Source organism: Megascapheus bottae, chromosome 38 (assembly GCF_031878675.1).
Source record: "Megascapheus bottae isolate mThoBot1 chromosome 38, mThoBot2.hap1, whole genome shotgun sequence".
NCBI lineage: Eukaryota > Metazoa > Chordata > Mammalia > Rodentia > Geomyidae > Megascapheus > Megascapheus bottae.
The window spans coordinates 5,607,472-5,635,279 of NC_143546.1; the positions used below are offsets into that span (position 1 = coordinate 5,607,472).

Genomic DNA, 27,808 nt, shown 5'->3' on the forward strand with positions numbered 1-27,808 from the left:
CAAGGGGGGTGGTCAGGTTCAAGGGGGGTGGTCAGGATCAAGGGGGGTGGTCAGGTTCAGGGGTGGTGGTCAGGATCAAGGGGGGTGGTCAGGACCAAGGGGGGTGGTCAGGATCAAGGGGGGTGGTCAGGTTCAGGGGGGGTGGTCAGGACCAGGGGCAGTGGTCAGGATCAAGGGGGGTGGTCAGGACCAGGGGCGGTGGTCAGGATCCAGGGCAGTGGTCATCCCTGAGGTCCTTGTCCCTGGCTGCCCGAGCACATCAGTGTCGGGGTGCCTGGGGCCCCCTCTCCTCCAGGCCGGGGATCCAGGCATCCAAACCATGCCTGGTTTGTAGCACGTGTGGGCACGTGGAACGCTGGAAAGGCCAAAGATCATTCATTATTTTTTTTTTCCAGAAACATCGCTGAAGTCTTAGAGGGGGGACGGGGTGTAGGTTAGGAGCGCGGCTAAAGGGAGCTCAGCAGAACCAGCACACACAGGCAGGTGCACAACGACATAACCGACGCCTGGATCCAGCCACGCCTGAAGCCGCAAAGACCTGACTTGTTTGGTTGTGGAGTTGGTAAATTCTTCGCTCCCCCAGACTAGGTGGAAAACCAAACAGTATCTTAAGCCAAGAACCAGTGGCTCCTGCCTGGAATTCTAAATCATTAGTAGACTGAGATAGGAGGAGCCGGGTTCAAAACCAGCCCAGGCAGAAAAGTCTGCGAGACTCTTATTTCCAATGAACCATCTAAAACCAGAAGTGGTGCTGTGGCTCAAGTGGTAGAGCTCTAGGCTTGAGAAAACTCCCAAGGACAGTGCTCAGGCCCTGAGTTCAAGCCCCAGGACTGGCAAAAGGGGTAGGGGGTGAGGAATCTGAGCCTTAATAACCCTGGGCTGGAAGAGGACCCGGCAGTTTGGTTAGCCTGGCCCCTTGTTAGGCCATTAAAACTCTTATCTCTAACATGCCTAAATTTGGAATCCTAAACCCACAGACAAACCGCCTGGGAATTCTGGACAAAATTCCAGCCTGGGCCAGCTGCTGGCGTTCGTTTTTGCAGAGCAGGGGGTGGGGTAGGGAGGTTGGGGGGGGGAGGGAGAGATTTTTCTTTTTTGCCATTCTCTTCCCATGCCCTCCACCCTAAGTCCCAAGTTGAAATGACTGGTCATACACAGTCATTGGGACACACACACACACACACACACACACACACACACACTACCCACAAGCCATTGCACTGACATGGTATCTCGCTGGTTTTCTGGTTGTTCTTTTCAATCCATGCTGAGTCAGACTTTAGAGATGTTGATTGTTTCTTTTTTCCCCATGAGATCAGACTTATGTCCTTTTGGATCTTAATTTTCTCATATATATATATATATAATTTAAATTAAATTCTTTTGTGTTTTTGGTACTGGGAATGGACACAGGACGCTGCCCTTGCTAGCCAAGTGCTTTGTCACTGAGCCAGGATCCTGTCTTTTCCACTTCAAAATTAAAAACAACTTTTTGGTGTGCTGGTACTGGAATTTGAACTCAGGGCCTGGATACTGTTCCTTAGCTTTCTCACTCTGTGCTGGCATTCTACCACTTGAGCCACAGTTCCACTCCCAGCTTTTTGGTGTTTCATTGGGCATGGGTCTGAGGGGCTTCTCTGCCTGGGCTGGCTTTGAACCGTGATCCTCAGATCTCAGATTCCTGAGTAGCTAGGATGCCGGGTGGGTGATACCAGTAACTGAATTTCCAGACATGCTCTCCAATGAATTATTTTCCAATTAACCAGCAAAATAAAAGCTGGAAGAAGAGGTGTGAATCAAGTAGTAGAACACCATCCTTGAAGGAAGAGAGCCCTAATGTACACACACACACACACACACACACACACACACACACACACTCTTCAGATTCCTATTTCCCAGGAGAGAGCACAGCCCACTTACATCCGGTGGACTCAGAGAAAGGCAGCTATTGGCTGCCGCAGGTCCTGAGTCTGACCAATCAGGGCCCATCACTGGAGAGGTGTGGTCCCAGCAAGGATGAGGTCCAGGATGGAGGCTATAAATACAGTCTGAAGACTTGGCCAAGCAGTGGGGTTCTAACAAGGAAAGGGCAGGGGACAGAGGAAAGGAGAAGGCACCTCACACTGTCCCCCATGCCTGAGAGTCCAGATGACCTCACCCGGCCCTTGCTGCAATGGATTCACAGAATGTATCTGGGAGGAACATTATTCCCTTGCAAAACTTTCAGTAGAAGTGAGTTCATTGGGCCGGGTGCAGTGGCTCCCGTGTGTCATCCCAGCTCCTCAGGAGGCTGAGATCTGAGGATCGAGGTTCAAAGCCAGCCTGGACAGGAAAGTCTGTGGCTTAAGCAGTAGAGTACTAGAAAAAAAGGCAAATTAGAGTGAACTCCAGCTCCAGTACGGGTACAAATAAATAAATAAAAAGAAAGAAATACAAAGCCCCCATTAAAAAAAAAACTGACTTCGAAACAGATTTTTTTTTAAAACATCTCAAAGTTGTATTCATTTTCAAACAAGAAAATTATGTTAATATAAAACATAAAAAACAGACCCAAAAAGAAAAATCAGAACACACAACACAGAAAAACACAACATACACAGGCCAATACCAATTCCTTCCAACCCATTCCTCCCAAAGTCTTAAAACCTTTTTATTATTATTATTATTATTATTGTTATTATTACAGTGTCCCCAAAAGATTTCACTGGATGGGTTAAGGTCACAGCAATGAATGGGAAGAGATACATTGAAAAAAAAGTCTGTACACCGAGAGTTCTGGTGAGTTAGGGGGTGGGGGTGGGAATGGAGCCTCGGTCACCCCCACAACAGCAATTTTAAAACAGAAAAATGCAAAAGAGAATCGGTGATGTTGACCTCAGGTTTCTAGAACCTACCACGTGGCTTGCTTCCCCCTCCCCTCATCCACTGGGAAAAGTTGCTTTTCTTTATAAAGGGTAGAAAGTGTAGACGCTTTCCTTAAGGCACAGATTGTCACATCTTTAGGAATTTGGGGGTGCCGAGGATGGCCTCGTGTGTTCCTGAGCTGGTGGATTCACCCCCCACCCTTCCCCGGGAGAGAAAGGGGGGCAGTGCAGGGAGGGGGGGGGGTCATCTCCTGGCAGTCATTTTTCCGCCTCTCATTGGCTAAGACTTAGCACCGCCACATTCTCACCCGGAGTTGGCTGGCCAGGCCTCCCTGGGGAACAGGTGGTCCCCCAGTGGGGATTGGGGGGGGGGAGAGGTGGAAGTGGATTCTACCATTTTTGCCAGCAGTTCAGAACCCACACGCTGGTTGAGTTTCTAATGTAGAGAGAATGTTTTTCAAAGCGTGAGGAAGATTCTAAGCCAGGAAAGAAGCATTTTGCACAGAACTCCCTAGACCCAAGCTCACAGGATGGCCAAGAAAGCCCAGGAGAAGCCGGGTATGGGTGCCTCACGCCTGTCATCCGAGCTACTCAGGAGGCTGAGATCTGAGGATCACAGTTCAAAGCCAACCCAGGCAGGAAAGCCTGTGAGACTCCTATCTCCACGGAACCACCAGAAAACCAGAAGTAGAGCTGTGGCTCAAAGTGGTAGAGCCTTGAGTGAAAGAGCGCAGGGACGGTGCCCAGGACCTGAGTTCGAATCCCACGACCACCGTAACCACCAGCAACAAAAGCAAGCCCAGTAGATTTCATCCCTAAGTCCCATTATTGTCTCAAGGCACCACATCTGTCCCCAGAGCTTTGGGGGGCGGGGTACACCCTCTCTGCTCCTCTTCCCAAGGCCGTACATCGGGTTGGCACAAAGCAAACGCTCCTAGAATGACTCTTTGCATTTTAAACATGGATGCTCTGGTTTCTGGTATCTTCTACCATCGTTCACTGAGTGCCTACCACGAGCTTGGCTGTTCCATTCTCTAGTATGGGCTTTGACTCACAAGTCACCACTGATTGTGAACAGTGTGCTGGCTTGGGTGGGACACACCCGGCCTTGGAGCAAATTCCAAGAGTCTCACTCTAGAATGAGCTGTTAGGCGTCGCCCAAGATGGCGCCCAAGGCCCTGAGTTCAAGTCCCAGTCCCAGCACAACAGAAAGGAGCTTCCTGTGCCTTGAACACAGCTGTTTTTCAGGGAGCTCTGAGTGGACAGGAACAAGATGACAAATGGGGTGCCTTCCGGTGGTCACGGAGTTCAGGAAGGTAGGACATGGGGGGGGGGGGAGCCCCATGTCACAGGGCTGCAGCCCCCACCTATGGCAGCTTGCAAAGGTCCCGTGGTCCCTCCAAGGCATGGCGGTAGAGGGAGGGCCCTGGTCTGGAACCTTCCACACGGGCACAGGTGAGCTGGCTCTCTCCAGAAGCCCAAAGCTTTCTGGAAGCCAGGTGCAGGTGTGTGTGTGGGGGGGGTGGGGGGACCCCTGGCAGCCTTCTGGCTGGAATCCCAGCTCAGTGCCACCTCCTGCTGTGTGTGACCCTAAAGTCATTTCCCCATTCTAAACAACACAGGCGTCTAGAAACCAGTCGTATGGGCACAGCCTGAGTGGTTGGGCATTGTATGGTTAATATTGGCAGTGTTTTCTGGGCACCACAGTACAGTGTCTTAAAGGCAGGGGGGTTTAGATGGGGTCCTGAGACCCTAAGACCTGCCTCGTGGCTTCATGCATGGAAGTTTCTCTCTAGCTCCATTGGCAAGGCACTTAATAGGTGCAAATAAGACACTGGTTTCTTTGCCTCTGTCCCGCCCTTCTCCAGAACCGAAGCTGTAGCTTGAACGCCATTCATGGGAACAGCAAGAAATGGAGGATGTTTTCTTTTTCGTACCAGGCCTCTGCTCCTTTCTGCTTGTCCCAGGAATACGGAGGGTCTGGGGGAGCCTTGGCAAATAGCCACATGCCCATGGCTTCTTAAAAGATCTAGCTACAAGCCGGGCATAGGCTCAGGCCTGTAATCCTTACTAACTCAGGAAGCCGAGCCTGGAGAATCATGGGGTGAAGCCGACCCCAGCAGGAAAGTCCGTGAGACTCTTAGCTCCAATCAACTGGCAAAAAAGTCAGACGTGGGGTACGCGGGGTATGGCTCAAGTTGGTAGAGTGGCCAGCCATCTGTGAGAAAAGCCAAGTGAGAGCAGGAAGTCCTGAGTTCAAGTCCTAGTACAGGCACCCCCCAAAAATTCAGTTATAAAATTAAAATAGGGCCACGTTTCCTGAATTCACCCCGGGGAGATAAGCTAGCAATGGAAGGTTCTAGATGGGGTGGACGCCAGGTCACAAGATGGTGACACTCGCAGTGACAGAATCAGTGGTTGGCTGGAGATCTCAGCCATCCCAGGGCGATGGGACTAGGGGGTCATGGCTTCACCCAGGAAGGGTCTGGCCCAGGCTGCACCCCGCAAAAGGACTTGTTACCTGAGCCTGTAAACCCCTGGGAAATTTCCCTCTCCCTCCCTGCTTCCTCTCTCTCATCTCAGAGCAAAGTTGGCTGAATTAGCTGTGAGAGAGAGGAAAAAAAAAACCCCAACAACAAGAAGGGCTCCTTACAAGGGACCCCAGCTTGGAGAATTTGGGAGTAATCCTCCAGTCACTTTTGGGGTGCTCTGTTCCAAGTAGGAGAAAAAACAGAGAGGCCAAGGGAGTTCCTTAAACAGCAGGGAGTGGGGAGTCCTGTGGCTCCCCGCCTGTCGTCCTACCTACCCCGGAGGCTGAGATCTGAGGATGGGGTTGGAAGCCCGACTGCCTGCAGGAGAGGCTGTGAGACTCGACCTCCAATTTAACCACCGGAAACCGGAAGGGGTGCTGTGACTCAGAGTGGCAGAATGCCAAACTTGAACGAAAGAGCTTGGGGACAGCACCCAGGCCCTGAGTTCAAGTCCCAAGACTGCCCCCCACCCCCCCCAAAAAAAAGAAAAGAAAAGGAACAGCAGGGGATAGGAAGCGGTGGAGCTTGGATTGGGGAAGGAGGCGGAGGCTCATTAACCCCAAGGAGGAATGGGGGGTCTGCAGAGATGGAGACAGTGGGAAGCAGGCCAGGGCCCTGGGACACACCAGGCCTGGAGTTCCAAAGTCTCAATGACTGGTCAACACACTTTACCAACTGACACCTTAAAATTAAGCACAGGGGCCAGGTCACTGGTGGCTCTCGCCTGTCATCCTAGCTACTCAGGAGCCTGAGATCTGAGGATGGTGGTTCAAAGCCAGCCTGGGTAGGAAAGTGTGTGAGACTCTAATCTTGAATGAACCACCAGAAGAGCAAAAGTGGAGCTGTGGTTCAAGTGGTGGGGGAAAAAAAAAACCAAAACCAAACCCAAAACCAACTCAGGGTCAATGCCCAGGCCCTGAGTTCAAGCCCCAGGACCAACACACACACACACACACACACTCAGCGTGGGGTAAGGGATTGGAATACTGGAATCAAATGATGATTGATTGATCATGATAGGGGTAGGGGATGTCCCAGCAGGTTCCTTGGGACTGCCCTCAGTCCTCCTGGCTCCCCAGATCCCTCCACAGATGTAAGAAGCCTTATCAGAGCTTTGCAAATCCCAGATGCCAACCTGGCGTTACCTGCTTCCCTTCCCCAGGAAGGAGGCTGGATCTGGCCTTTTTGCAGGAGAGCAAAAGAGAGTCCTTAGGAGAGGCAGGAGCGCCTAGGGGCGGGGCTGGGACCAGAGGCGGGGCCGGGGGCGGGGCCTGGCACTCACTCTTACAGTGCCTTGGGGTAAAAGGGATAAAAAGGTGTCACAGCCTGGAGCACCCCTTGCCTCAACAGCCATCCAAACATGCCTCCAAGTCTGAGTAAGAACTGAAAATAGCCAATTGTCCGCCCATCTACCTCCCCCCTTCCCCAACCAGAAATCGGCCGCTTTGGAGCTGTAAACAATGAGTTATTTTTGCCTTCTCTTCAGAGACAATCCTCCTGTCTCCCCCCCCACCTTCGTTCCTCCCCCACTTACACCATCCAGGGGAGTTCTGGGTAGATCAGGCCTCGTACACTCCAAAACCAGCCTTATCCCAGAAAACCACATCCCAGAAAACGAATAGGTTGGTTTTTTTTTTACCCCCCTAGTGGCGTTAACATCTGGAGTCTGGCTTGCACATTCCTTACAGTTAAGTAACATCTGGAGCCCGCCATGCCTATTGCACACCCATCCTGTCTGCGCTGTCCCCCTCCCTTCCCTCCTCTTCCCACTGGACTCCAAAAAAGAAGCATTGCACAGATGGGGGGCACTGTCTCCCCAAAGATCAACTCGCAGGTAGGTGATGCCCTAGGCGAGTCCTGAGCTTGCTTGGCCCTTTGTGGGGTGGGGTGAGGGGGGGTGCAGAGCACTTACGAGCCGCAAGCAATCCTTGCCTGGGCGGAAGCCCCCCGCCCAGGGCCTGGTCTCCACACCTGTCAACACTGTCCAGCACAGGAGAGCGGCAAGAGAGGTGACTCATGCCCCTGGCTCTCCCTGGGGGCCAGGGCGACGTTTCCGGAGAGCGGTGACCTTGCCGCTGCATGGCCAGGCTACGGCCTATAGATCTTGATGACATCTTTGATGGGCCGTCGGCAGATGGGGCAGCAGGCGCGGGCCTGCCTCTTGAGCCGCAGGCCGCAGCTGTGACACAGGCACATGTGTCCACACGTGTAGATGACAGTGTCAACTTCACCATCAAAGCACACCGTGCACTCGCCGTTCTTGCTGGTCGCTGGCTCGGGGAGGGAGAACGCTGGGGACAGCAGGGGGCTCAGCGGGGAACTGGGGGCCGTCACTGCCAAAAGGGAAGACAGGACACCCCTTAATGCATGAAGGATGGGGGTGCCAGGTACATAATTCCAGCCCTCTACCACTTCAGCCACACCACCGCTTCCCGCTTTTGTGTTTGGTTTTGGTGGTTCCTTGAAGAGAAGAGCCTCAGACTTTCCTGCCCTGGCTGGCTTTGAACCACCATCCTCACCTCTCAGGCTCCTCCCAGCTCGGTTTGACTTCTTGAAAGAGGTTTTGTGCCCGGCACTGGCGGGCTCACGCCTGTCATCCTAGCTGAGATCTGAGGATCCATGTTCGATACCAACACTGGGTAGGAAAGTCTGAGACTGTACACACACACACACACACACACTTGTGTTTTCATTGCTCTCTGGGTAGAGAGGACAGGCACAGATGTTGGGGGTCACGACACCCAGATGGCCAAGGAGTCAGCTGTACCCCAGGTTGCCAGCCCTTGCTGGGGTCCCCTTCTCTCACCCAGCGATGACTCCGACTCAGAGGAAGACTGATTGACGCTGAAGGTCATATCGGAATCGCTATCGTCCTGGGAGCCGCTGAGGGATCCGGAAGGAGTGGTGGTCGCGGGGCTGGACTGCAGCGTACCTGAGACACAAGGAGCCCCCGTGAGGGCCAGCAAGAAGCGAGCTGTGCCCTGTGCATCCCTACTTTGGGGCCATTTTGCACCTCAGTTTTCCCCTTCTGTGCAGTGAGAGGACATGAATCACCTCCCAGGGCTCCCTAGTCCTCCAGGGGGCCCACACAAGTATTTCTCTGACTAATCTCCATGCCAGTAAGAACTTCCACTCCATGACACCCCATCTAGAGGCTAAGGGAGCCCATTCGAGTCAATTCTATAACATCCAGTTATAGAGAAGTTATGGAGAAGGAAGGGTTCATTCCCCTGGGAGGTCAGCCAGGCACTGTGGGAGCCACCATGGTGGATGGCCTGTCTGCCTGGTGAGGCCAACGTCGAGGCTAACTGGCCTGGGATTGGGCGAGTGACAGTGCTGGAAGCTGAGACCCTCAGGCCCGGGGTAGGGCCTTGAAAGAGGCAGTGTCTGAACTGGGGATAGAAGACAAGTGCAGAAGGGGCCTGAGTGGGGGCGGTGCCAGGACAGGAAGAGGGGGACGAGGGCCTAGGATGGGATGTATAGGGAACGGGGAGGAGCAGGACCGGGGCAGGGTCTCTGGTGAGGCCTAATGTGGGCGTGGCCTGGAACGGAGAGGGCGTGGCCTGAAAGGGGGCGGGGCAGATGGCTGGGCGGAGCTACACAGGGTGGGACCTTGAAAGGGCGGGGCTCACAGTGAGATAAAGTCCCAAGTGGGAGTTGGAAGGGGCCTAGAGGGAGAAGCGGCCAGGAGTGGAGCAGGGCCTACAATAAGATAAGGCCTGGTGAGGGGCGGAGCCTACAGTACGGGAAGGCCTGGCTTGGGCAGGGCAAGGGGAGGAGAGGGGCGGGGTCTACTGGCATGGGGCGGGGCGTGGGAAGGCGGGGCGGGGCCGCGCAGGCGCAGGGGGCGGGACTCGGCTGGCCCAAAGCGCATGTAAAGGAAGGGGGCGGGGTCTACAGTAGGAGGAGGCCTTGTGTGGGGCGGGGCATGGGGAGGAAGGGGCGGGGTCTACAGTAGGGCAGATCCTACGGTAGGAGGAGGCTCGGCGTGGGGCGGGGCCTGGGGTGAAAGGGGCGGGGTCTGCAGTAGGGCCGGACCTGGCGTGGGGCGGGGCGTGGGAAGGCGGGGCGGGGCCGCGCAGGCGCAGGGGGCGGGACTCGGCTGGCCCAAAGCGCATGTAAAGGAAGGGGGCGGGGTCTACAGTAGGAGGAGGCCTTGTGTGGGGCGGGGCATGTAAAGGAAGGGGGCGGGGTCTACCGTAGGAGGAGGCTCGGCGTGGGGCGGGGCCTGGGATGAAAGGGGCGGGGTCTGCAGTAGGGCCGGACCTGGCGTGGGGCGGGGCGTGGGAAGGCGGGGCGGGGCCGCGCAGGCGCAGGACTCACCGAGCAGACGCAGCTGGCCGGCGGCGCCCCCGCGCACGGCGAAGAAGGCCCAGAGCGCCTGCGAGGTGTCCACGCACAGCAGGCGGCCGCGCGGGCGCCCGTTGATGCCCAGCAGCACGTCGCCGCCGGGGCGCAGCGTGAAGCTGAGCGCGTCGCCGCCGCTGGGCACCGGCCCCGCTCGGGCCACCACCCAGTACTCCTTGCGGTCCAGCAGCGCGTCCGGGTCGGCGGGCAACTCGGCGGGGCGCAGCGCGCCGGGGTCGCAGGAGGTGATGCCGAAGGCCACGGCGCCGGGCGCCGCCAGCCCCGCGCGCCCCACCTCCACGAAGAGGCTCTCGCCGGGCCGCAGCGGGCGCTCGCAGAACACGAGCGTGCGGCCGCCGTCGGGCCGCGGCGCGCAGGCCACTTTGCGGTCGGCCGACAGGCTCACGTCCGGCCCCCGCGTGGCGTGGAAGCGCAGATCGGCGTCGAGCAGAGCCGGCGAGGACGCGGGCCGCGGGCGGTCGCGGGGCCCGCAGGGGATGGCGGCGGCCGCGGCGTCGGCGGGCGGCGGGCCCGGGGCGCGGCCCAGCGCCAGGTGCCCCAGCTTGGCCACCACCTGGCTGTTCTCCAGCTCGTTGTTGTCGAAGTTGGCGGCGTCGTGGCTGCCCGGCGGCGGGCAGGCGCTGAAGCGGGCCTGGCCTAGGCGAGCGGGCGGCAGCGTGTCGGCGAAGGCGCTCTCTGCGGGGATGGGACGGGGGAGGGGGACGGTGAGGACAGAGGGAGGGTCAGGGCATCCCGTGCCGCCCCCACCCCCGCAGGGACCCCGCCTCCATCGCACTTCCGGTACAGTGACCCTCCACCCCCGCAGGGACCCTGCCTCCACTGCACTTCCGGTGCAGGGACCCCCCCCCACCCCCGCAGGGACCCCATCTCCTCTCCTCTGGCCAGCACTTGGTTGCATGTTTCCAGTCTGTAGCTCGTATCCTGGGAAAAATTCTTCCCTCTTTAGTTTTGCAAATAGATCTTGACCTCCTAGTAATGGACAGGTTTGGGGCGGGGGGTGTGGCCCAGCATGCACGAAGCCCCGGGTTCGATCCCTCAGTACCACAGACACGAGGCCGGGAGTGGCCGGAGCCCTGACTCAGGTGGTAGAGCACTAGCATGGACAAAGCTCAAGGACTGGCATAATAATGATGATGATGATACTGATGGAGATGGACGGGTTTATCTGGGCACTGGTGGCTCAGGCCTGTACTTTTAGCTACTCAGGAGGCTGAGATCTGAGCATTGAGGTTCAAAACTAGGGTCCCGAGAGCTGGTGGGGGGAAGCAGCCATGTTGATGAGTGTGTCAGGCTGGCAGGACGTGAGGCTGGGGCAGCTGGTGATTGTCCCTTAGTCCCCAGAAGGACAGCCTGGCCCAGGAGCAAGCCCACGAAGTCAACAGCTGAGCAGTGTGTGGGGGGTGAAGGGGTGGATGGTGGATAGCTGCTTAGCAGTGCCCCCCAAAACTCACTTCACCACACACAAGTGCAAACAATGCTCCTCTTATTTTTCTTTAACTTACCCCATCCTGATTGTTTCCAAAAGAATCCCCCCCCCCAATCCTTTTACTTGAGAATCACAGTCAATTTTTCCCTGTGCAGGAAATATGATTGAACCCCAGTCCGGAGCTGGAATAATGTCTCCTATAGCTTTCTGAAAATGAGTTTATTATTCTCATTGTAAAACACGTGTCAGGGGTGGGGTGTGGGTGGGTGGCTCAAGGTTTGAAGGCAGTGTAGAAAGTCCATTGCAGAAAGAAAAGTCCCAGCTACTTGGGACGCTGAGCTCTGAGGATCACAGTTCAAAGCCAGCCTGGGAAGGAAAGTCCATGAGACTTTTGTTTTTCCCCCCTCCCCGTCCTGAGGCTTGAGCTGGGGACCCGGGAACTGTCCCTAGTGCTCTCGCACTGGAGCCACAGCCTGGCTTCTGGCCTGGCCATCAAAGTCCCCTGACCTTGCCTTCCCCGGGCTGGTTTTGAACCGTGCTCCTCAGATCTCAGTCACACGAGTAGCTAGGATGACAGGCGTGAGCCACAGCCCGGCTTGTCAACTTATTGTCAGGCACAGGGAGCTTCTGTCACCTGGCTGACAGCCACACACAGCACCATGGCTTGAGCCCTTGATGGGTCTGCGCCATGCAAAAGTTCTGCCTCCTTGACTTTGGGGGATGGAGGAGAAGAGGGAGGGAGAGAGGCCAGGCCAGGGGGCAGGCAAGAGGCCAAGAAATCAGACACACAACCAGGGAATCCATGCTGGAATCCCGGCCACTCCAGCCACTGCCCCACGCCTGGCTCTTCCCGCCGGGCCCGGGGAAGACTCACCTTCAGTGAAAAGTGGGAGCGGGGCTGTGGCTCAAAGGGCGGAGCGCCCGGGCCCTGAGTTCAAGTCCAGACACCGCACGAGGAAGGCGCCTCTCCCCGGGGGTGGCCGTGAGGCTGGGGTGGCCAAGGGGCCTGCTGGGCCCTCGTCTGCCCCGCCCCCGGGTGCAGGTGGCCCGATGCCCCCCCAACCCCCAGGCGCACTTGACCACTGTCTGCCCCGCCCCCGCCGCGGCCTGCCTACCGAGCAGCTGCACCTCGTCGGTGATGCCGTAGACGTCGATGAGCGCCCAGAGCGGGCCGCCCACGGCCACGCCGCAGTGGAAGAGCACGGGCTCGCCGTCGTTGACGCGGTAGAAGACGCGGCCGTGGCGGTCGGCCCAGTAGGCCAGCACGGTGTCGCGCAGCGCCAGGCTCTCGGGCAGCGCCTTGGCCCAGTACCCGGGCCGCGTGACCAGGTCGGGGCAGGCGTACTTGGGGATGTCGTGCGCGCTCATGAGCGAGGGGTCGTGCGCCGTGAAGCCGAAGCGCAGCGCGCCGCTCCAGCCGGGCCGCACGGCCACCAGGCGCAGCCGCACCTGCTCGTACAGCCGGATCGGCCGCTGCGTGAACGTCACCCCGTTGCAGAAGCTGTTGCGCCGCGTGGCTCGCCGCGAGTGGCCGTCCAGGCGCACGTTCTTGCCCTTGGCCTGCGCGTGGAAGCGGGGGGCCTCGCCCAGGACCGGGTGCCGCTGCTGCTCGGGGCCCGGGCCGCAGCACGGCCGGGCGGTCGGGAGGCGCATCGGGGGGCTGGAGTCTGCGGAGAGACGGCAGCGGGGGTCAGTGTGCGTGGGGAGGGGGTCCCCCCAACCCCAGCGTCCCCTTAGTAGCGCTCTGGGATCCCGGCTGGCGCTCGACCACGTGAACCACAGCTCCACTCCAAGCTTTTTCTTGGATTCAGCGACAATCAAGCCAGGCTCACACCGGTCATCCGGAGATCTGGGGGTCCCAGTTCGAAGCCAGCCTGGGAAGGACTCTGGTCTGCAACTCACCAGCAAATGGAGACCAAAGTCGGGGTGTGGCTCCAGTGGCCGAACGCCAGCCTCGAGTGAAAAAGCTAAAGAATCGTCTCCTGAGGCCCTGAGTTCAAACCCCAGGAATGGCACGCGTGCACACACACACACACACACACCCCTCAGATGCCTTTGCTGAGACTGGCTTCAAACGGCAATGGTGAGCCACCAACACCTGTCCTCACAATCATTTTTATTTTAATTGAAAATTCCACCCTTAATCAGATACGGAGGCTATCTAGGGTCAATCAAGGATAACCTGAAGATGCTTCCATGCTGCAGCAAAGGGGAGACCCCCCCCACTCTTTTCCCCCACCCCTTTGTCACAGAGAACTCAATCTACCCATGCGCAGATGGAGCAAACTGAGGCTTCACTTGGGATGTGGGCACGCGTGCGCACTGGAGCTGTTCTTTTCTCCCTAACGCGCTTCTCCATGCTGGTCTGGGCTGCACAATACTTCTCCCTCTCCATTGGATCTCCAATCTAGAAGCTTCGCCCCAGAGCAACCTGAGCCCTGGGTTCTGGGGGGAGGGGTGCTGGAGGAGAGGTGTGTGGCTGCTGGGCCTTGTTTTCTCTGGGTGGGGGCGGGGGTGTCTCTCAGGCAGGCCAGTGGCTCCCGTTTTTCCGGCACTTGCTGGCTGCGTGTGGCAGGTTTGGGTCCTTGGCCAATAAAGTGGAAAGTGCCAGGTGATCACGTGGACAAAAATGCCTACATAGCATCAGTGTGTAACCGGTCACTAGCAATCTGGTGATCTTAACTCACTGAGGTTCCAAAACACAGCCGGGCCAGGCCTCTGGGGCTCCCCTCCCCCAACCGGGAACACGGGCACTGTGCACGGGATGATCTTCCCAGAACCCGGCCCGGGGTTCATGTCTATGGAAATAGCCAAGAGAGCCAGGGGAGGGGTGATCCTGTCCAAAAAAAGAAAGTGCTCCCTGCCTGACTTATGTCCTTGAACCCCCTGGGTACCTCGCCTTCACAATAACAATACAAAAGTAGAGCAAGAAAGCGCCTGTCATCCTGTCGCCTGTCATCAGGAAGAGCGGCTCCTTTCAGAGGGGCTGGTCGGGGCCCAGAGCGGAGGGAGGGGCCCCCCACCCCTGTCCATCCCGGGGTGCAGGTCTTGGAAGGCTTGGCAGGTGGCCCGTCGCTGCCCACGCCTGGCCTGCCAGAGCTCCCGAGTCCATTTTCATCGCAAGTTCTCTTTGGTGGCAAGCCACTCCGGGGGTCAGGCACCCCGTGGGAATGACAGATGCACCCCGCCAGGGAATGGGGAGACACTGTGTGGGGGTCACCATCACAGACCCTGGGGCTATGGGCCCCGCAGGGCGGGAGGCGGCGGACTCAGTGAACCAAGAGCTTCATAGGAGTTTGCCCCGAGCAGGCAAGCCACGCCCCCAGAAGGCAAAGCCACGCCCCCGATGGACAGGGTCGTCCTGGCAGGAAAGCCACGCCCCATCGACAAACCACACCCCCAGAAGGCAAAGCCACGCCCCCGACAGACAATGGTCGTCCTGGCAGGAAAGCCACGCCCCCACCGACAAACCACACCCCCAGAAAGGCAAAGCCACGCCCCCATCGACAAACCACACCCCCAGAAAGGCAAAGCCACGCCCCCATCGACAAACCACACCCTCAGACAGGCAAAGCCACGCCCCATGAAGACAAACCTCGCCTTCAGACAGGCGAAGCCACGCCCCCGCCCCTCCCAGGAACCTAAGGAGCAAAAGGCTCCCATCACCCCGGTAGGCCATGGGGCCCCACCGAGCCCCCCTTCAAACAGAAGACACAAGAAAGCCAGAATATTTGATCAGGAAGCACCCGGACCCTTAGAGATCAAATCGTAGCCCTTTGTACAACATGTGAAGTTCAGAAAAACTGATAATTAACAACCAGAACAAGAACAATAATAACCCAGAAGACACTGACCCACAAGAGACAAAGCATTCAAAGAGCAAAGCCCTGCCCGGAGCTCATGCCTGGCCTCCTAGCTACTCAGGAGGCCGAGATCTGAGGCTCTCAGTTCAAAGTCAGCCAAGGGTAGGAAAGCTTGTGAGACACTTTTTTTTTTTTTTTTTGGCCAGCCCTGGGGTTTGAACTCAGGACCTGAGCACTGTACTTGGGCTTTCCTCGAGGCTAGAGCTCTACCACTTGAGCCGCACAACCACTTCCAGCTTTTTCTATTTATATGGTACCGAGGAGTCGAACTCGGGTCTTCGTGCATGCTAGGAAAGCACTCTACCCACTAGGCTAAATTCCAGGTCCCTTGTGAGACACTTTGTCTCCAATGAAGCACTAAAAAAGCCAGAATTTGGAGTTGTGGCACAAGTGGGAGAGCACCAGCCCTGACCACAAAAGCTTAGGAAGAGTGCCTAGACCCTGCCTTCAGTAGCCCCAGGACAGGGTCAAAAAAAATAAAAATTAAACAAAGAACAAGCCAAAGTCCCACAGCAGTAAAAAAAAAAAAAAAATCTCTGGGTCCCTCGGTCATTTAGTCACTCAACAAACATTTGATCAATAAACAAAAATTGTGTATAAATGCCCAGCATCCACCTTTTTAAAAATTTGTCAGTTGTGGGACTTGAACTCTGGGCCCTGGGTGCTGTCCCTGAGCTCTTCAGCTCAAGGCTACGGCCCTACCCCTTGAGCCACAGCCCCACTTCCGGTTTTCTAGAGGTTAATGGAAGATAACAGTCTCATGGAATTTAGTGCCCAGGCTGGCTTTGAACCAACATCCTCAGATCTCAGCCTCTTGAGTAGCTTGGATGACAGGTGTGAGACACTGGTGCCCAACTCTCTGGGGGACCCAAGAGCTCCCCACAACCACAGATGACCGGGGTGGGGGTGGGGGGTGGCAAGGGTAGAAAGGGCCCTGATAGAGGAATTCCAGAAGGCAAGACCCCCATAAATGGACTCCTGTGCCCCGGCTATGGGAAGAGGTGACTGGGGCAGTGGGCAGAGGGCAGAGATGGCTTCCTCTACTGCCCCTGGCAGGTCTGCAGGAAACATGAAACAGGCCCAGTGATCAAAGCCTCAGCTCCAGGTGCCATGTACTGAATTTGATTTTATTTTTGATGTATGTGTGTGGACACTGGGAACTGAGCTCACAGCCCGGCTACTGTCTTTCAGTTTCCTTTTTTCTTTTTTTCTGGATCAAGTCTGGTGCTCTACCACTTGAGTCACACCCCTACTTTGGGCTTCTTTTTTTATTTTCATGGGTAATGAAATATCTCAGAGACTTTCCAGCCTGGATTGGCTCCAAATGAGCCTCAGATCTCAGCTTCGGAGTAGCTGGGATTGCAGACAGCAGTGAGACGACTTATCTCTCCCCTTCTTATTCAAGATGGCGCTCCCATCTCTGTCCACTGGTTTCCTTACCCAGATTATGGGTGCCTGGTGGGTGTGTGTGGGGGGAGAGAATGGGGTGCAGACAGATGGCTGGTTATTCAGAGGGGAAGTTTCCTGCAAAACCCCACCTGTAGGAAACTGCACCGAAACGGACACACTTGTGTAATCTTGGTTCTATGATTTCCTTCAGGGAAGTGGAGGAAAAAAAGAAAAGACCCATCTTCCCAGTGTAATCTGGCATCCCAGTGACAGGCAAAGAATCTATTTCCAACAGCGAGAACTATTTCCATCCATGGAAGATATTCTTAAGCTACTCAGGAGGCTGAGAGCTGAGAATCACTGTTGGAAGCCAGGCTGGGCAGAAACAAAAAACAAACAAGAATTACTGCTGGGAGAGAGGCATGCCAGTTCTCCATATCCAAGGACAGAGACCTATTTTTAAGCCATTCTAACAGATGGGTCCTGTGCCACCCCTCCACCCTTCCTTTGATCTGGAAAGGGCTGGAAAAAGTGACATTTCCTGCCAGGTGTGCAGAGCCATCGGCCATGGCTGTGGCTGCGGCTGTGTTGCTGTCCTTGTGTGTGGTAGGAGAGGGTCTCGCCCCATCTCCCCCAATCCCCATGCAATAACCACAGGCTACCCCTTGCTGGTGATTGGCTGAGTTCTTGGTGGTTGTGAAGCTCAGAACTTCAGGACTGGGTGGGGGGGGATTTAGTCTTTGGGATCGCCCTCTAGGGTTTGCTTCTCAGATGAGGACTGACGCTTCCAGAAGGCGGGGCTCGGGGTCCCCCTCCCCATGCTTCAGGATAGCTGCTAGGACTCTGGGCTAAGGTGGAGTGCAGGGATAGCTTTCTTAGGGTGCTGGAGGCAGGAATTCTGCCATGAGGACAGAACACAGACAAACCTGGTGCTTCGTGCTCATAGCCCCATGCTCTAGTTTTGGGGTGTCCAGGAGCTTTAACTCACTATTACTGAATTGTAGGCCTTGGGTGAAAAAACCTCTGGCTTCAAGGGGTATGGCCCAAGCCTCCAATCAAGGAGATTACACGGCGTGTGTGTGTGTGTGTGTGTGTGTGTGTGTGTGTGTGTGTGTGACCACTGGCCTGTCTGGAATTGTGGTGAAGCCATGCTTGGGGGTGGGGGGCTTGGGGTGACTAGAAAGCAAAGCAGGTGACTGGTCATTGATATTCTGGGGAGGGGGGAATAGGGTGGGGAGTTGAGGCCACAAAAGCAGTTCAGAGATGCCAGGGAAGCTGCCCGAGGCCCCACAGGCAGGAGGCACTGGGCTGGCACCCAAGTTCAAGAGCAAGGGCGGGAGATTTAATGGCTGCCCAGGAAGGGTGGGGGGCTGCGTGTGGCTCTGAGGCCCCAGGAGCGACCCCCTCCTCCCCATCGTTCTTTGTGTCAGTCGTGGGCCTTGAGCCCGGGGCCTGGGCGCTGTCCCCGAGCTTCTGTGGTCACGGCTCGCACCTCACTGCCTGAGCCCCAGGGCCACTGCGGGTCTGCTGGCGGCTCCCTGGAGATCCGGGTCTCCCGGCCTTTCCTGCCCGGGCTGGCTCCGATCTCAGCCTCCTGAGGTCCACAGGGCCTGCTGGCCTTTCTCCTCTTTCTGGTCCCCGGAGCCCACTGCACAGACGGGGACAGCAGGATGGCCGGCCAAGGGCCCTGGCGGGGTCCGAATTCCACTCTCACCTGAATCCTGGCCCACAAATGCCCCTGGCCACTACGCAGAAATGGCCTCCCGGATAACCAGCAGCCACAGTCACCATCTGCCATGAGGTGGTCTGTCCTGGGGACCGGAGACACGGCTGGAAGGCGACTCCAGGCCGAAGGCCCGCCTCCCACCCCTGTCAGTCATCTGGACTCCAGCCCTAAGGCCCGCCTCCCACCCCTGTCACTCATCTGGACTCCAGCCCTAAGGCCCGCCTCCCACCCCTGTCAGTCATGTGGACTCCAGCCCTAAGGCCCGCCTCCCACCCCTGTCAGTCATCTGGGCTCCAGCCCTAAGGCCTGCCTCCCACCCCTGTCAGTCATCTGGGCTCCAGGTCTAAGGCCCTCCTCCCATCCTGTCAATCATCTGGGCTCCAGGTCTAAGGCCCGCCTCTCACCCTGTCAATCATCTGGGCTCCAGCCCTAAGGCCCGCCTCTCATCCCTGTCAGTCATCTGGGATCCAGCCTAAGGCCCTCCTCCCATCCTGTCAATCATCTGGGCTCCAGTTCTAAGGCCCGCCTCTCACCCTGTCAATCATCTGGGCTCCAGCCCTAAGGCCAGCCTCCCATCCCTGTCAATCATCTCAGTCTTCCCCAGTTAGCGAAATGGTAGTGGTTCTTCCTTTGCTGGCCTCCGTCTCCTGTGTATTCACCATCAGGACCCCATCAAGGAGGGAGGACCATCTCTCTATCCGCCTCCCAAAGAAGAGAAAACACAGGCGTCGAGAGGAAGACCGACGGCCAGAGCTGGGAGATTCGAACCCGGGGCTGCCTCCACACCCAGGAGCCTGGGAATCCCAGCCGGAGATCCGGTCTGTGACTCCTGCGACACCTCGTGGTAGGCAGGCGCCGGTCCCTCGTGTTCCCCTCCACCAACCGGGAAGCGAGGAGGAGGGGATTCCTTCAGTCTGCCTGTAACTGTGACGTCACGGGACGCTATGACGTCACAGGGAGCCCAGGGACACTGCCCGCCCATCTCCCGGCCTTGATGCGTCCATCCAAGACCTTGAGGGGACAAAGCTTGTTCACACAAAGTCACCAAGCAGGCGGCCTAGGAGGGCGGGGAAGGGGCCTTGTGAGAAATTGGGGCGTCCATCCACCTCACCAGTTCAGTCCATCATGTTGAACCTCCCTGTGGACACTGCACCCCATTACCCAGGCAGCTGAGGGCCTCCACCCCACACCCCCAAAAGAGGGCTCATCCAACAATGCTCCCCTGACTGCCACAGAAGAGGGCAGGAGGAGCGAGAAGAGGCAGGATAGGGGTGCACTGGGGGCCTGCCAGCCAAGGAAAGTATAAGTGTGTGTGTGTGTGTGTGTGTGTGTGTGTGTGTGTGTGTGTGTGCTCTTCCTGGCTCTGCCCTCAGAATCTCCTGGCCCTGGGATCAGAAGGGGCAGAGCCTCAACCATCTGTGCCTCCGTGTCCCCATCCTGTCCCCATCCGTCTCATGAGCTGTGTCCCAGAAGAGAAGAGATCCAAGGATCGAAGTTCAAAGCCAGCCTCAGCAGACAAATCCGTGAGCTTCCTATCTCTAAAAACCACAAAAACAAACCCCTCAGAACTTGAGTCGAAGCCCCAGTACTTGGTACAAAAAGCAACAACAACAAAAACAAAGCAAAAGAATCTTGGACGTATTGATGTCTTCAAGTCACTCAGTCCTGGCTGAGATCTGAGGATCGTGGTTCGATGCCAGCATGGGCAGGAAAATCTCCAAGGAACCACCCAAAAGCTTGGTGGTTCAAGTGGTAGGGAAAGCCAAGAAAAGCAGGAGTCCCTGAGTTCAAACCTCCCGTATGTACTGGTACCCCACCGGACACCCCCTTTCTGTTAACTAGGTTAACTGATGGATGCCTGGCACTGGATGTCTTTTGTTCCTTTCGGTCTCTGAGCCTTTGCTCTCTCTCCAGAGCACAGGACTGACATGGAGACTTCTCTCCCAGGGCTCGGGTTAAGGGTTAAACACAGGGTTCTACTTTCAGCCGGATCTGGCAGGTTTTTGTTGTTGTTGTTGTTGGTGGTGGTGGTGGCGGCCATGGGGCTTGAACTCGTGGCGCTGTCTCTGAGCTCTTCAACTCAAGGCTAGTGCTCTACCACCGTGAGCCACAGTGCCATTTCTGCTGGTTTACTGGAGATAAGAGTCTCATGGATTTTCTCACCTGGGCTGGCTTTGAACCACGATCCTCAGATCTCCGCTTCCTGGCTTGGTCCTTCTTTTTCTCTCTCTTTCCAGAGGACCTAATCCTGTACTCAGCACAGAGCAGGTGCTGGGTGCTTGGTTGCTGAATATTCTCCCACCACTCAAGGAAGAGGGGGCCGGGAAACTGAGACTGAGCGATCAGATCATTCTTTGGGCTGATAAGAGGTAACCAACCACCTTGGTCTTGGCTGCCTCATTTGTGCTACAAGAGCTTGGGTCTCCAGGCTCGTGACAGTGGGAGACGATCTCCGGTGGGTAAGGCTGGTTAAAAGTCCTGGCACAGGGGGGCATGGACAGGAGATACTGGCTGCCCAGGTGAGCATGCCTCATTTGCTGGCAGGCCATGTTGGGGCCATGGCTTTGAACTTGAACCCCAGGACCAGCCACTGGGATTCTATTTTAAGCCTCCAGAGACAAAGCACTCAATCCAGAAAGCCTTCTGGTCCAAAAAACCCGGGCTGAGCATTGAACTACCTTGGTGGGGAATTCAGCTGTCGCCACCCCCATTTCCACAGGGGACCCCCCCCCCAGCCCCAGGCTCACGCCTGTTATCCCAGCTACTTAAGAGGCTGAGATCTGACGATCTCGTGGTTCAAGGCCACGCCAAGCAGGAAAGTCTGTGTGTGACTCTTATGGCTAATGAACTACCACGAAGCTGGAAGTGGAGGTGTGGCTCAAGTGGTGAAGCACCAGCTCTGAGTGGAGAAAAAAAAAAACAACAACAAAAAGCTTAGGGACCATCCCAGGCCCTGAGTTCGAGTCCCAATACTGGCACCAAATAAACAAGCATGATTCCTCAAAAAATCTCACCAGAAATCAAGGTGATCGGGATGTGGCCCCAAGATGGAGCCTTCAAGTGTCCCCTGTCCTTAAAGCTCAGACACGGGGCCACCTGGGACACTGTCACGCCAGTCTTATGGGATATTAGAGGTGGGATTAGAGCTGCGTTTCTATAGCAACAGTTAAATATGGTGGCTCCAAGCTGGGCAGTGGGTCAAGCTCTCCTAGCTTCTGTCCACTCAGTCCTCACACGGGCAGTGCTCACTGAGAGTGCACAATCCACACCAACACACACACACACACACACACACACACACACACACACACACACACACACCTAGCTCGGCTTGCTTGCTAAAACGTGGTGCTCTACCACTTGAACAATATCCCCAGCCTGCCTTTTTGCTGGTTATCTGAAGATTGAAAAACGAAAGGCTCAAGACTTTTCTGCCTAGGCTGCCTTCGATTCTCCTTCCTGGCCTCACCTTCCTGCGTAGCGGGGATTCCAGGTGTGAGGCCCTGGGCTGTCCCTTTTCAGTCCTATGTGGCCAGTGAGGTTTGAAAGCAGAGCACACAGACTCAGTTTGGTGACCCAGATTGGGGCCGGGGTGCTGGGAGCTGGGTGCTCCCCCCTCCCCGCTCTGTGACCCCCCTGGCAGCCTGCTTGGCATTCTTGCCTGTTCTGAGAGCGCTGTGTTCTGTCAGAGGCAAGCTGGCTGTTGATTGCACTTAGACTGGTACCCCATTCAGATCACGTCTGCCACCCAGGAGGTGCTGGTGGCCCTACAGGACTGAGCCCCACAGGCAGCAGAGGAAGTGACCCTGTAGGCAGACACCCAACTGAACTATCCTCCTAAGGTCGCCTCCTCCAGGAAGCCTTCCTTGATGTCCACCGTAGACCAATTATAGAGAGATGGGAATCTGAAGTGACACCAAAGAGAGACAGAAGAGACCCACCCCCCCAGCTTCTCCTGGTCCCAGGCTAGAACTGAGTCACTTCTCCATTGTCCCCTCCTGTCCCTTCTACCTGTATCCGCACTGATGACTCTGCCCCAATTGGGGCTTCAGGAAAGACAAAGAATGGGTCATTGCCAAGGCTGAAAGATCAAGCACGTGGGCATGATAAGGCTTGTGAAATCATCTGGTTAACCATGGCACACATACATGTGTTATTTTGGGGGGGGAAATGCTAGGACTTGAATAAGAGTCTAGGCTGGCTTTGAACCACGATCCTCAAGATCTCAGCCTCCTGAGTAGTTAAAGTGACACTGTGGATTTTTTTTCCCCTCAGTCTTGGGCTTGAATTCAGGGCCTGAGCACTGTCCTTGGGCTTTCTCAAGGCTCTACCACTTGAGCCACAGCGCCACTTCCAGCTTTTTCTATGTATGTGGTACTGAGGAATCGAACCTGGGTCTTTGTGCATGCTAGGCAAGCACTCTACCACTAGGGAAAACCTCCAACCCCAGGGATTTTTTTTTTTTAACTGAGTTTCCTATATAGATCATTTTGCATGGCCCCAGAACCATCTCCCCCTCCCCATATGTCTAAAGGCTCTTCACCCCTGGAAAAGCATTGCTCTGAGTTGGCAGGGAAGATAGGGTGGCATTGGACTTGGCACACAGCTAAGGCTGGCACACGATTATTTCCCGGGCACTCCAGGACTAGGCGTCATTGAGTTGACATAGACAAGCCGTTGGCTGAATCAACTTAATGATTAAACCCAACCAGCCATTTGAATTTTTACCTTTTATCCAATCAGCGTGGCGGACAAGCCCTAGAGGCGCCAAAGGAAAGAAAAGCTGGGAATGTGGTGATGGGTGGAGGAAAGGGGACACTTCTACCTGGCCCCCCTCCAATCTTCCAGGCTCCTCTACCTTTGCCTCCTTCCCCCCACCACACACACACCCCTTTTTACTCTCTGCTCAGGAAACCCAGGGCAAGGCTAGGAGTGGAGAGAGAAAGAAGAGAGAGAGAGAGAGGAAGGAACCACAGAGATCTTACTCAACACATTCCCCGCACTCTGCCACGCTCACGATCGCGTGTGAAAGCTGGGGTGTCTTCATCTCTGGGTGTCACTGTGTTTGCAGAGGAAGGGGAAGGAATGACGCTTCATACAACAGAACAGAACTGGGCTAGAGGCGTTGGGCTGGATATGCAAATGACGTGCTTGGTTGCTAAGGGACTCCCTAGCAACAGTCACAGGGATTCCCCCTCCCCGCCTTTCCCCCCAGCATTTCCTTATGATAAACCTTAGATTATTATGTACCAGGTGGGACACCTAATAAATGTTATCTCCACTAATAAAATGCTTTCTGAATGAGCCAGGGAGAAGCGACTGCCTAACTGAAGACTTTGGAATTAAACAAACATAGATATCAATCCAGGTTTTTTTTTTATCAGCTAGATGAGAAGCCGGTGGATGGGGAGGAGAGGGAGAAGGATGGAAGGAAGAAGGGGGCCAAGACATTTGCCACCCCTCTCAGAGCCTTGGTTTGTTATCTAGAAAATGGGGACAATGATTCCTAGGATGTGAGACACTTGGGGAGAATTGGATTCTGTAATTCTATTCCTTTAATGAAGCTCTAATTGATTGATTTAATGCATATAGAATTTGCACACACACACCACCTTCTTGTTTTTTTTTTTTTTTTTTTTTTTTTTTTGCCAGTCTTGGGGCTTGAACTCAGGGCCTGAGCACTGTCCTTAAGCTTTCTCAAGGCTCTGCCACTTGAGCCACAGCACCACTTCTTGCCTTTTCTATGTATGTGGTACCAAGGAATCGAATCCAGGGCTTCATACAGGCTAGATGAACACTCTATTATTAAGCCACGCTCCCAGCCTCTTCACCTTGCCTTCGATTGTTTCTTCTACAGCAGTGAAACAGATCAGGTAGGTTTACCTGGGGAGCCTACGAAGCAGGGCTGTCCAGGTGGATGGATGGATAGTAATAGCTGGATTGTCACCCTAAACAGACAGAAAAGTACAGCACAGGGGACTCGAAAGCACAGGAGGCACTAGAAGCCTTGTTTTGGAGCAGAGAGAATGGCAGATAGAGATCTGGGCTGGTGTTTCAGGCAGAGTGGGCAGAAAGTACAGGAGGCTTTAAGGAGAAGTGAAGTTGGCATGACAAGAGTGGCATATAGGTGGGGCAGAGCAATGGGCATTGGATCCAGGTGCTTTTGCAAATGTCAGCTCCCTCTCTCTCTCTTTCTCTCTCTCGTCTTGCAGAATGAACCCCACGCATGTGTCTTTTCCGGCGAATGAAGGTACAAGGAGAGGAAAAAATGGAGCCATGTGGAATGCCAAGGCAGAATTTTGAACGCCACATGCAGGCTTTGATCTCCTGCCAGGCACAGGCTCTGTGATGGGGGTAAGGGGGGGGGGCTGGTAAGTCTGAAGAAATGATCAAGGCTTTGCAGGGAGGGAGGTCCAGGGGAGGGGGTGGGGGTTGTTGTACTTTGCAATATCAGGGTAGTGGCATGGAGAGAGACAGCTCTGGCTATAGGTGCAGTGGCTGGCAGCTGGCATCCATGCCACCAGCCACGCGTGTGCGGGGGCTGTGGGCGGGCAGGGAAGAGCTTTCTGAGCTGGATTTTTTCTTTTTTTTTTTTAGAAAGCCCGACTAGACAAGAAAGGACTTTGTTTTCTTTTTCTGGATGTGAGGAGATTCGATAAACAGCAGTGCGTCTAAGAAATGAAAAACAACGTGATGCAGCCATGTGGGAATCCATACTTAAGACTAGCCATATGCACCCAGCCTTGAACCCAGCACCCAGCCCAGGAAACTCTATCCACAGTGACAGGATCTGGTGGAATGCATAACACCAGCCCAAGGCAGCTGGCTGGTCTGTGCTTCAAGGCCACAGGTGACAGGTGACCTCTGTTTATTTCTGTGTGTTAACTAGCATGACACAAGGACTTCTTCATTAAGAACAGAAACAAACAAGCCTGGCGAGCCAATAGCTCACATCCTAGCTTTTTCAGGAGGCTGAGGATCTGAGGATGGTGGTGGTTCGAAACCAGTCTGGACAGAGAAGATGTGGGGAAAAGACTCTGAGCTTCCATGAATCAGGTAACAGTTGAGCTGTGAAACTGTATGTGGCTCAAGCACCAGCCTTGAGTAAAAAAGCGAAGGGACAGGGCCCCAGGCCCTGAGTTCAAGACTCGGTACCAGCGCATGCACACACGCACACAGTAGGGAGCTTACTGCCATTTGAGGCTCAGCGACCACGTGCCATGTTTTTCCTCCTTCTGGAGCCACGATGATGGGGGTCCCTGGGGAGACCCCACCTCTCTCCATACTACCCTAGCCTGCTATGTGTACCAGAAAGCAGAGGCTGGAGTCTAGCAGCAGATCTGGGGTTCCAAGTTACTTCTGCTGCTGGCCAGCAGATGACTGCACTGGACAAATGCCCTCAAGGTGCCAAGAGGGTTATTGGGCAGAAGTTAGCTCCCTGTCCACGAGCAGGGCATGGGGAGCTTGGGGTTTAGTATGGAAAGTGATCTTTTTTTGGGGGGGGGTGTTGTATGTGTGTGTGTACCGGTACTGGATTTGAACTCGGGGCCCGGGTGCTTGTCTTTTACGTTTTTCACTCAAGGCTGGCACTTTACCACTTGAGCCACAGCTCCCCTTCCTGCTTTATTTATTATTTTTCTGGTCAATTGGAGCTAAGGAGTCTCACAGACTTTCTTGCTTGGAACTCAGAGCCTCAGAACATAGCCTCCCCAGTGGCTAGGATGACAGGCGTGAGCCTGGGATTTTTTTTTTTTTTTTGGTGACAATTGCATGTGATAAAGCACGGGGTGAGAAGGCTCAGCAACCAAACCCTCGGAGCACATGTGACCCAAAGCAGAGTGATTTCTTCTTTTCCACACTCACACACACACACGTGCATGCACACACTTTTTTTTGCACAAAGGATTCTGTTAAAAGAATAATAATAATAATAAAATGACCAGCCTCCCCACCCAAAGACTTTACAAAGACTTGTGGGCCTGGGGGAGGGTGGGTGTTGGACTGACGGATGGACGGACCGACGGACAGTGCTGGGGCCACATCCTCGCTCTCCACGATCGCCTGCGTGACCTTGCCTGAGTCCCTGGACGCACGTCTGTGGCGCCGGCCCTGGGGTCCCCCGAGCCGGGGGGGGGTCCCCAATACCAGTTCAGGACCCCTCTGCCCCCCCAGTGTCCCCTCCCCCAGCCTGGTTCTAACTGGGGGGGGCGATGCGGAGACTCGGATGGGGTTGGGAGGGGGGGAACCCCGGCCGGGTGGGCGCCCCCAGTCCGGGCAGCACGCGCACGGGAAGCAGGGTCCCCGGAGAGCACCCCTCCCCCTCCCTCCGGGGCAGCCGAGACCGTCGGAAGCTGGGGTGACCGAGCCCCCCCCCAACGCGCGCACCCCGCGTCGCCCCAGCTCGCCCCGGGTTGGAACAATGGCGAGGCGGGGGGGCTCGTCGCTCCCGGCGGCGGCTCGGTGCGCCCGGCCCGGGCGGCCGAGGATGGGGGGTCCCCAAGGTAACGGGGACGCGGCGCCCGCCCTCCCGGGCCGCGGGGAGGCCCCGGAGAAGCCCGCGCCCAGGGCTGCCCGGGGTGCGGGGTGGCGTCCCGGCTGGGAGGGTCGCCGGGGGACGGGCGGAGCCGGCGTCCGCGCTCCCGCAGGGGCGCCCCGCGTACCTGGCGAGGTCCGGTGCACCGTGTTGCCCATCGCTGCTGCGGTGAGAGATCGGCGCCGCGCGCCCGGGGGCTAATTCCGGGGCGGGCAGGGGCCGGGGGCCCGGGCCGGAGCCGGGGCGGCGGCGGGGGTCGCGCTCCGGGGCATCGTCGCCGCACCCGCGAGCCGGCGGCGGCAGCTGGGCGCGCGGGAGGGCGGCGGCGGCGGCGGCGGCGGCGGCGGCGGCGGCGGCGGCGGGTGGAGGGGGCGGGGCCACCGGCCCGGGCTCGCGGGCTCCGCCCAGGCACCGCCTCCACCGCAGCGCCCAGGCCACGCCCCCAGCCCCTCCCTCAGCCTCCGTCCCTATCTCGGCGCCCCAGGCTCCGCCCTAAGCCACGCCCCCAGCCCGTGTCTTGGTCGCAGCGCCCCGGGCTCCGCCCCCACGGAGGCACTACAGGCCCCGCCCCCAGGCCCCGCCCGGGAAGCCACGCCCCCGCCTCGCTTCCCGGGATCAGGCTGGGCCGGGCTGGGGCTGCCGCGACTTTTGAAAGTTTGCGCCCGGCGATCGGCCGCCGAGCCGGGCCCAGCCTCCGCCCTCGCCGCTCCCGCGTCCCGGGCCCGGCGCCCAGAACCGAAGGCGCGCGCGGGGGCAGCTGGATGCCAGGCTGCGCACGGCCTGCTTGGCCCTCTCCCCCGGCGGCCTGGGTCGGGGCGCTAGGAGAGGCCTGCGGGTGCCGAGGTCTGTGCGGGACCTGGGCCTGCGGGGGGCTGGGGAGGGTGTCCCGGGGGCGCCCCCTGTGGAGTGCTGGAAGTGGGGTCCAGGGTGGGGGGGACCCTGGCTGGGCGCCCCCTGTGGGGTGCGGGAAGTGGGGTCCAGGGTGGGGGGACCCTGGCTGGGCGCCCCCTGTGGGGTGCGGGAAGTGGGGTCCAGGGTGGGGGGGCCCTGGCCGGGTGCAGGCACTCACACCTGTATACCCAGCCACTCCGGAGGAGGTTGAGAG

The 27,808-nt window shown here is 56.8% G+C and overlaps 1 protein-coding gene across 1 annotated transcript; it reads right to left on the reverse strand.

Moving 5' to 3' along the window:
* Positions 1-4,806: 4,806 nt before the first annotated feature.
* Neurl1b (neuralized E3 ubiquitin protein ligase 1B) lies at positions 4,807-26,974 on the reverse strand. The gene is made up of 5 exons (XM_090325438.1): positions 26,831-26,974; positions 12,308-12,859; positions 9,722-10,441; positions 8,205-8,330; positions 4,807-7,731 (listed from the first exon to the last, which is right to left on the reverse strand). Exons 1-5 carry the CDS (start codon positions 26,859-26,861, stop codon positions 7,487-7,489), a joined length of 1,674 nt encoding a protein of 557 aa, XP_090181564.1. The 5' UTR covers positions 26,862-26,974; the 3' UTR covers positions 4,807-7,486.
* Between the last annotated feature and the right edge of the window lie 834 nt (positions 26,975-27,808).

Coding starts and splice junctions, on each gene's coding strand:
- Neurl1b (XM_090325438.1), bottom strand. CDS start 26,861: ATGGGCAACACGGTGCACCGGACCTCGCCAG. Junction 10,442..12,307: donor CGACGAGGTGCAGCTGCTCG/GTAGGCAGGCCG, acceptor CCATCCCCGCAG/AGAGCGCCTTCGCCGACACG. Junction 7,732..8,204: donor TGAGTCGGAGTCATCGCTGG/GTGAGAGAAGGG, acceptor CCCTTTTGGCAG/TGACGGCCCCCAGTTCCCCG.